Below are 10,162 nucleotides of genomic sequence, written 5' to 3' on the forward strand. Positions count from 1 at the left end.
TGGGTGTGTGTGGGGGGGGGGGCTAATATTCTCTGTGCTGTACACTTTACAGCAGTGTTCCTCCTCACTGTGTGCATTTCCAGTGTCTTAACAGCAAACTCGTCTGGCCTTATGGTTGACCACCTCACAAGCACACAGCTTCCCAGATGGCCTGTCAAACCAGATATTAGCTTTTCAAACTAAACTTCACTTTGTTGTGAAGGCAGGACCGTAACAGCAGCACCGCTGACTCGTTCTCATTTTTCTGCTTTTGTACGCTTTTTTTTTATTTTGCAAGCTGGGCTGAGCGCTGGCTGTTGTGCCATTTAGATGTAAATGAAGTTATTGAATCTGTCATTTCATAGCAGGAGCAAAAGCAAAGAAAGAGGGGGAAGGAGTGTGAATGTGTGGGTGCAGAGCAGATGTGACAGACTGATATTCTTTAACTCTTTCCATTTTTTTGGAGAAAATCGGGTCAAGAGTGGCATTAGTTCTGTAGAGGTAGGCATTACCTTAAGAGTGTTGCTTTGCCTTTTTTTTAACTTTATTTAGTTTTTTTTGTCATCATGGAAGGGGCGTGGCTTCCTCTTCACTGTAGCACCTGAGAACTTGAGGTTGTGGATCAACTGCGGAGGGGGTCAGGTTTCTGTTTAAGTCCTACTTCACCAGTGTGGTGAAACCACCAGCCAAAAACTACAGCTTTTATAGGGTAAATCAGTGTTTCTTATTGTCAACAGATCCATGAAAAGACCCATGCTACCAGCGTGTGTGTGTGTGTGTGTGTGTGTGTGTGTGTGTGTGTGTGTATTCAAAGCCTCATTCTTCTGTTCATACTGAAAATAGTTCACACCAAATGCACTATTTCCACTTGTTTGAATAACTTTTGTTAAATACTACACATAGGAAATTAAGGAGCCTTTAGAAAGAAAGCTATATTCATGACCCGATCTTTTAGATTTACGTTCTTCCATAGGAACCAGTAGGCCTTTGGCTGTAGGGTATGGACGTCACAAAATATTATGTGATAAACTAACTTTTTCTTTACATGAGATCTGTTGACCGTAAGAGAAATATATTTTAATTTGTAGTAGAGTGTTAGTTTTGTTTGCAGACTCTGGGACTTAGTGGTACATGATTTAATGAAATACGGTCCTTAACCCATTGCTAACATTGGGATGGGAGATAAGTGGAGTTTGTCAGGTGTAGTGGTCTTAAGAGGGAAGTATGTATGTTATGAAATTGAGATAAGTATTTTTCAGGTCAGAGGTTAGCTCAGAGGGCCAAACATCAGGGCGTTTCCAAAACGTGGTGCTAATTTCCAGTCAAACGGGGATGAGAGACAACTGTCCACTGAAGCTATGTGACGGATCTTTGTCTGAATGTCAGCTTTCAGATTTGGACAGTAGAGGTGTTCTGCATGTGCAACCAAATGTCCCACGCTGTTTCAGAATGGTATGTTGGGATAGTTTTTGTAAGGGGGAATTTTGTTTACCTTATTTTACCAGATGTAAATAATTATGTAAGATAAATTGGGAAAAAAGTATAATTACTGACCTGTGAAATGTACAGTATTTTGTCATGGTTTTTTTTTTTATAGCTTTTGTAATTAAAAAAAAAAAAGAGCAGATTTTGGATTTTCTGAAGCTTGGGTAAAGGTGTGGCCTGCTGCTGAGCTGTCGTTCATCTCGTTACTGGTCTGATACTGTTGAACTGTCTGTTTTGCTGTCCCGTTACTTTGTTGTTGCACATGACGGGGTATGTATGGAGATGTATTAAAAGTGCAAATACTTTATAATATTCAATCAGTCCTGTTTCCTTCTCAATAATATGCAGTAATTGTTAACCTTAAAGAATAAACTAAAGAGCAGTCGTAGACCAAGTCTGAAGGTTTACACAGGAGCAGCATGTTTGAGCTTACACCATTTAATGTTTGGCATTTACCATTAGATAGGTAGGACTTTATTGATTCCACAATGGGGAAATTCCTGTGTTCCACCACATTATATTGTAAATTAACAAAAACCCCACGAAACATAATTTGAAAACCTAAATTAACAAAAAATCTGAAGAACAAGAAAAGTCTTACTGTAGTTGTTGGAGTCGGGAAAAATCCAAAACAGTTTAATAACATGCATTTTAAAGGATATAGCTTGATTAGTATTTGATTATCAAGTCCCACGAAAAGACCAAAACCAAAAAGGTGTTACTGCCTTGCTTGATATGTCCTGACATTTTTTAGGCTGCTGGTTCCTAATGAAAATGTAAATCTTACATTTGGTCAGTGTGAGTTAAGATACATAGGTAATACTAGTTATTAGGATCAATTTATTGTTGGATTGGATCTTTTTAAGTGGAATTAAGAAAAATACAGAATATAGCCAGTTTGATTCTTTAAACTGAGTGCAACAATTCCACTGTATAGCTAACTGCAGTGCCAACTGGGGGATAATCATGCTCTTAATCTTGGAAGTAGAGAACCCTTAAGGCTGTAACCACAGAGCCGGTGAGTTATGCTGTAGCTTTCAGCTTCAGCCTGGATTTTTTTTTTTTTTTTGGCCTATATTAACATGAAGTCTATGCTGAATTAACTCTGCACTAGGAAGAGTGGGTAATACGTACAACTCAAACTCCAAACACATCTTTCAAAGTCAATCAGTTTATTCTGAGGCTGTGAAAGTTTGGGCCAAGGTCCACACATACAATCATTCTAATGGTTTACAGATAAAGCTGTCACATCACTGTCCAGCACGACTGAACCAAGCTGTGGCATAGGGACACTACTGTGACTGAGGCTGGCTTACTGCAGCCTGATCTCATTCAGATGAACCAGGGCAAGAGGTGGCGTTGGAAAGACCTCCTAAGTACAAAACAACATCTCAACCTTTCCTCAGGTCCTCATGTACTGTTCTTTGCTTTATTCACACAGTGATTTTAACACTAACTAGAAAAGAAGCGAGGAGTCCAGTTCACAATTATTAGGGCTGTAAACCAAGGTCTGGAATGATACCAGCAGCACTGAACCAGCACTGTGGACTTTGTGGATGGAGTTTATAACACGTCTCATCCAAAAAAGTGTTAAAATTAGGGGGTATAACATTTTTAAGTCACTTCTAGTTAAGATGTATGGCTCTACACATGTGAAAGCCTCACCCTGTGATTCATCAGATTTATTTTTATTTATTTATTTTAAATCAATCTAAGACAAGAAATGACTGATGTGGCCAATGACAAACTGAAATTTGACCGAAAAGACTGTCCTGCTAGTCCAGATAGTTATGCATCTGCTAAACACAGCTGGACACAAAGTTCAGTTTAGCTGGATTCCTCTCTTTGAGACAATATGATGGTGGTGGGGGGTGTTCAGACAGGCTTGTTGGAAAAAGGGTGGCAGTGTGCCCTGACCAGTCTCCTGTACTTGAGCTCATCTATCACCCAGACAACAAAACAAATGCCACTTCGTCACAGTTGCATCATCTCTTTTAGGGGGCTTTGGCCACACCCACCAATGCCGGCCTGAGAGTTCGGCCATGAAGCTTGTAGCCCACTTTGGTTACTATAGCAACGGTACCAGGCTCCTTGCCCTCCACGGGGGCGTGGAATAGGGCCTCGTGCTCGTAGGGGTCAAACTTCTGGCCATCGGGGTTGAGCCTGATCAGGCCATGCTTGGTGAACACCTTCTGGATCTGGACCTCGGTCATCACCAGGCCATCATACAGGTTCTTCAGGTGAGGGTTTTCACTGGTCACCTCCTCCTTAGGCACGCTCTCTGTGGCCTTCTCCAAGATGTCTGCCACCTCTAACAGGTCCTTACAGAAGCTCTGGATCCCTGGTGGTGGAAGAACATTATTCAGCAAGCTATAAATCTCTAACTGTGAATCATAAGCCAAGTTTCTACATGGTAGAACTTCAGGCTGTTTGTCTACATCTCAGCCCTGTGACTAGCGACCTGTCCAGGGTGTACCCTGCCTCTAGCCCAGTGTCAGCTGGGATTGGCTCCAGCCCCCCCCCTTTCAGGATAATGGATGGATGGATAAACAGTGCAAATGCAAGTTGAAAATAAACTAACCCAACAGTATAACCATTTCATAAATGCTCGACTTAGTAAAAAGGCTGAAGTTGTCCTTGCATGACATCTAGTGGTCAGAATATGCAGCAGCAGGTTAGTTCATGGAGAACATTAGGATCCATTTTTGCAATGTTTTCTTAGGTGGTGCAACCTGCAGAAGTGTTGAAAGCTAAAATGCAAAGCGGGTTTACCGTATAATTTAGCATCTTCCATCATTTTCAGGCTCCGCGTCCTGAGGTTCTCCGTGTCTGCTAGGGCCCGCTTGTACTTATCCTGTGGCAGACACAAAAACACACTGTTACCAACATTATCTAATGCAGCTCAGGGCTAAAAAACCATAAGCAGATACTATGTCTGTTAAAAACTTGTAAAAGTAGTACAGATCAAATTGAAAACAATTGTAATTGTTTATTCACAAAAATGCATATGCAGCCAAACTATAAAGATATTCTTTAATAAACTTACTAAATCACAATGAAATCTCATTACACCTTTTTTTTTAACCAGTGAAATCATTCTGACTTAAACAAAGGTTGCGACAAGTATTTTTGGTTAATCTGTCAATGATTTACCAACAGCCCAGACGTTAATTTAGCATGAAACAAAGAAAAGCAGCAAGCCGTAACATCTGAGAGGCCACAATCAGTGTGTTGGGAATTTTACTTAATAAAGTCACGTCACAATTTTTATCCATTGACTAACCAGTGCAGCACCACTAGGGCTGAGCAAATAATTGAGAAGTAATTGAACGCTGCCGAAGTTTGGCTTGTTAGGCTGCCTTCTCGAAAAGTTAATGAAAGTTGATATATTTGTTACATGAGATTATAAGAAAAATACTTATATATGGCGCATTCTTCAAAATACTGTCATAAGGTTACTATCACAATACTGCAATCAAAGCAGACCATCTCAGACAAAGAGATTAACACCAGTCAGTTTAGCTCGAGCCAGGGGAGCAGGCTGAGCTGCAACCAAATCTCACTTACTGTCATGTCTTTGAGCTGCTCCTCCAGCTGGGTCTTCTCCTCCATCTGGGATTTCTCTGCTGCGCCCTGCTCCGGCTTCTCAGCTTCGTGCTCCGGCTTCTCAGCCTCCTCCTCTGTCCTGTGGCCATTCTTCTGCTGGGTGGCTGTGCACAACAACCGTGGAGATGCTCTGGGTGGAAATTAAACATACAACAGGTCATTTGTGGTGTACCAGTGGCTGCCTGCTCACTTGCCTGTTTTAATTATGTTCCAACTTGAGCCTCTAGTATAGGTGCTCATTAGCCAGCCTCACACGTGCTCATATTAAAGTGTCCAGTGTGTTGACTATCTCAGCTGGCTGACTTTGTTTCTTTCTCCTCACAGACAGTTTACCTTCACATTATCTGTCAGTCCGACAAGAAAAACAAACAAAAAAAGTGCACGTTGTCTATTGTTTATCCTTGACTTGTCATTTTCCAACAAATAGATGTAGCCAAACTAACTGCAGACACCCTAGAGCTGAAACAATTAGTCAACTGAGTGACAATGATGATCACCATGGCCTTGTTTAGCCACTTTTATGTGAAAATAATTTAGTTGCAGCCCTAATAATACATCACCTCCAGCCTGCAGTACTTAAATCAACTGTTAACTGTACTGGCATTAAACACAGCAATAATCATCCTTTCAGAGCGGGTAACAACTAATGGACATGGCCAAAGCCATGGGACACGCGATACAGTATAATAAAGAAAAATAACAGTATCCTCATTGTGAATCACTAGGTTTTACTTTTTACAGACTGGTGAAAAACACGATTAAACGAGAGGGATACAGAACTCCACCTGTTTCCATGCACATGGGTTCAGTGAAAGGTTTGACACTTGTCAGTCTTGTGCTGCTATGGCAGTCAGTCACATCTTCTCAGCCCAGCTGAACACCGATGGGAGATTTTGGAGGGAGATCTGAAACCATCTGTAAGTACTGTACATATATCATTTTACTTCTCCAGAAGTCAGGGAAGTTTTATTTTTCCAGACCTGCCAACTGATGTTATCAAACAGCACTGCCAAATGTAAAACTGCCAGTAGTACGTGATAAGAATGTTATGCAACTACTCTCTATGTGATTTAATGATAAACGTCCACTTATATATAGTATAGTTTAATAACAAGCGGTAGTTAGAATCATTGTGAGTAGTACAGTAGCCTATTTCACCACATGTCATCACCTCTGTCCAGCCAATAGACTAGTGTGGAGACATGAAACCAAACTCCACTCAGATTGTTCATTTAATATTACTTGAAACTTACAATTAAAAAAAGCGTACACACTGGCTAACAATAGGAATATTAGTATATCATCAACTTCCTACATCCCTCTCGTCCTCAGAATGTGTCACCTTGTGTCATCCTCCTCCTCCTCTGTTGCTAACAACCACATGCTAACAATTGCAGACTACTACGCTGGTTACACCTAAATCCGAGCACGGCCATCTCCAACACACGTCTCCACGGTCACTCTATGTATGTATTTATCACATAAAAGGTCAACACCGATGAATATGTTCGGTTACGAAACTTTACGTTGCTAGCTCGGTCAAAACAGGCCCAGCATTTCTGTGAAGGCACGATTCAGGCGACAAAATTAATCATAGATACTATTTACCTTAACAGTGCAGACGAGGCTACAAGTGAGTAGCTCTGTCTCACCGCTCGTACACACCAGCTCGCCATTTTACAAGTAACTGCAGGTAAAACCTCCTTGTAACACACGCTGATGGGGCGCACAACCCTGATAGTAGCAGCGTGCGGTTTGAGCCAATCGAGAGCCAGGAATAACCGATAACGACGACACTGTTCTCACTCGACCAATCAAATTTAGAAGGAAGTGTGACGACGATTTGTAGCTTGGTTGAGAGGAAGTTAAAGGTGAAGGCTACCCATGTGACCCAGGACGATTTTTAACCCTATAAAACCATTTGTATCATATTTGCTACGCGAGTTTGTGAGCAAAAAAAAAAAATCACCACAAATGCTCCATATATCAAATGTAATACACGAAAAATATAATAATAATCTAAATAATATGGCACATTTATTCCTATATGCTTGGACTATTTGTCTATGCATAAATGGCAAATAAAAATCCCGAATCTTGAATTTTCTTTTGGATTTTGTTAAAAGATTTAATAAACATCTCAGTTCCAAAAAATTTGAATGTTCTGGGTATTTTTTTTTATGTGTCAGGCTTTACAGGGTTAAAAAGCCTTATCAAGCAGATGGTCACTGAGCGCCTGGTCATTCAACTAAAATAGTTTCACAGTTAAGTGCTTTAGCATTTTTTTGATGGTTAATGTAAAAGGGAGAATAACGTCTGTCTCAAATAGGCTGCTATTGCTGCAGATGCCTTGGTTACAGAGCTGCTGCATTAAGATTTTATGACTGACAATGCAAATGGTTAGAAAAAAGCTCCCAAGCATATCATCATTATTGTTGTTGTTGTTGTTATTACTACTACTGCATTTTAACCAGCTAGTTGCTAACCTTGTCAGAACATTTTCACAGGAAAAAGCCCTGTGCTGTAGCTGGAAACAGGGCTGTCAAACAAAAACAATCAGCAAAAGGGCCAAAAGACTAAAGGGGCAAAGCACAGCAGAGCCGTAAAATTGGGTTGACCCATAGATTGCCCTTCCTCTGTATTATCACTAGATAGGAGTCACAGAGCTACATTTTCCCTGAAACTTTAATCCCATCAGACCTTAGAAAAACCATCCATCAATCCATCGTCTATACCACTTATTCCTGAATAGGGTTCCAGGGTGGATGGGTGGGTGGGGTTTGGGGGTGTAGTCTATCAGGGCTCTTAGAAGAACCTATAATTTAGAATGTATTTATTAAGGCACCACATACAGTTAAGTGACAAGAACAAAGAGAAGCCCAACTCTTCTTCTTCTTCTTCAGCTGTTTTTTAATGGCGAAAGCTCAACACTCAACCCATCTCCTCCTTAAATACCATCCCACTGATTGATTTAGATGGACTAAACCATCAATGGGTGAGTTCACTTTTTACATACACACACATAAACTATTTAGCCACATTCCTAATTACATACAATGCAATTAAATTTATACATCAATAAACAATTATAATATTATTTACTTATCTGTAAAATATGCAGCTTCCAGAAATACGCATTACAGAAAATATACACAATCAGACCCCACCCCTCTTTTCTTCTCAGACATGGCACAAACAGGAAGTATAAATGGCTCTGGATTCCACAACAAATTCTATATTAGTTGTTTGTCAACCACCATTAAATAACAGAAAAATAAGAGCAATAAATTGTATAGGCCTGATGGTAAACGTGAGTGTGGACAGTTAAAGACTGTAAAGCATGCTTTACTTCAGTGTGCTACTAATTATGTATGGCTAAGGAATTAATTATATAAAGGATTAACAGAACTTGGGGAAAGTGTTCTCACTCTAATGACTTTACTGAACTTGGAGGATGATAAGAAATCAAAGAAACTGATGGATTTCTTTTGTGCCACTGGATTGTGCCAACAAATATCAGCTGGCTGGAATGATGATGTCCAAATAAAAGAAGAAGAAAAAGAAGCAGATTCTTTTGCCTGCAGAAGAGGACCCAGGTGAGCAGCACAGGGAAGGTAACATACAGTACTTTGCTAATGTATTAGCAGGTCTCAAACTAAGTAGCAGACAGACTCTGTGTGTGTTTTAACTGGTTGATATTTGTGTAACATTTCAAATGGGTTGCAATGTGATGTGACTGGAGAATTATATGTCTTAAAAGATGCTAGTATTTGGTACCTGCTGCAAACCATCACATAATTCTGATATTCCATTACCATGTGTGGTGGCATGCCATGTTTCTCCATGATTCTCTCTTCTTATTCCACTAATGTGCCAATCATGAAGTTTAGCTGCAAAACTTTGGAAACTCCCTGACTCAGCAAAGCTCATTCTTTGTTAATATAAAAAAGGTGACATAGCAGAATTCACTAGCATCTGTTTAACCTTTGTGAAAGCTTTTTCTGCTTCCTCTGTCCAAGTGATTTGATCTGCTGCTGCTAGCGGAACGTCATAGATCAGTGCCATTAAAGGAGCTGTGACAGCTGCATAGTTGGAAATCCAGCTCCTGCAAAAATTGATCATACCTAAAAATGAAATCATTTGGGTTTGGGTGCTTGTAAGATAGCAGTTTTTCTGGCTTCATCTAGATGCTTTCCCTCCTGTGAGAGGTTGTAATAAGAGTGTGCATGAAAGATGCCAAGTTTGTCAGCTGTAGGCAGCTCTCAGTGCAGTTTCCCATAACAAGGGTTTGGCCTTGGGGAATGTCTAAAGTACAGTTACATAAGAATTCAATGTCTTCCCCATTTATTTTTAGACGAGGTTGTGTAAAAAAAAAAAGAAATAAATTAAAACATAACATACAAAACATAGCGTTATAACACCTTGTAAGTTTAGTATATCATTTTACTCACGCAGCTCCTGTTGAGTATGTACTGTATATGTTTGTGGTCCTCTGACCTGTCTGCTCCTGATCAGTCCAGTCCTGTTTTCCATCATTTCCTCCCTGTTGTGCCTACTCCCATGTGCCCACTGACCAGCTTACTGCACATGTAACACGGCTGGTTGTCAGGTCAGCTCCGTTGTCCCGTTCCTTTGCCTCTACCTCTGCCTCTGTATGCACCTCCTCCCTTGCAGCCACCACCAGGACCTGTTCACTCTGGAAATAAACAGCAGAAACTTCTCTGTCCATTCTTTCCTGTCAAGTGGTATAATTAATACAAGGTGTCAAAATTCTATACTTCCCCAAAACCGCTTGCTTGATCTGGTAATTCCATGTGCATTATTTACCGATGTATTACTCAAAACCAACCCAGTCTTCTACTCTACCTTAGTGGGGACGTTGACCTGAGCTCCTTTGCTTATGAGCAGGGCAGCCATGGCAGCGTGGCCCTCTTGGGAGGCCAGATGGAGTGGAGTGACACCCTGCTTGGTCAAGATGTTGGTCTCAGCCCCATGCTGCAGCAGGACTGTGGCTATTTCCATTTGGTTCTTCTTGGCCGCAATGTGGACAGGAGTGTAGCCGTTCTGATTCATAAGGACAGGGGGGCGATAA

The 10,162-nt window shown here is 40.7% G+C and overlaps 1 protein-coding gene across 1 annotated transcript; it reads right to left on the bottom strand.

Annotated features, from left to right (window-relative positions):
• Positions 1–2,615: 2,615 nt before the first annotated feature.
• On the bottom strand, positions 2,616–6,944 carry grpel1 (GrpE-like 1, mitochondrial). Its single transcript, XM_020594892.1, has 4 exons — positions 6,679–6,944; positions 5,032–5,200; positions 4,237–4,318; positions 2,616–3,805 (listed from the first exon to the last, which is right to left on the bottom strand). The coding sequence occupies exons 1-4, from the start codon at positions 6,744–6,746 to the stop codon at positions 3,459–3,461; spliced, it is 666 nt and encodes a 221-aa protein (XP_020450548.1). The 5' UTR covers positions 6,747–6,944; the 3' UTR covers positions 2,616–3,458.
• Positions 6,945–10,162: the final 3,218 nt, after the last annotated feature.

This window comes from Monopterus albus, unplaced genomic scaffold (genome assembly GCF_001952655.1).
Source record: "Monopterus albus unplaced genomic scaffold, M_albus_1.0 scaffold25.1, whole genome shotgun sequence".
Taxonomy (NCBI): Eukaryota; Metazoa; Chordata; class Actinopteri; order Synbranchiformes; family Synbranchidae; genus Monopterus; species Monopterus albus.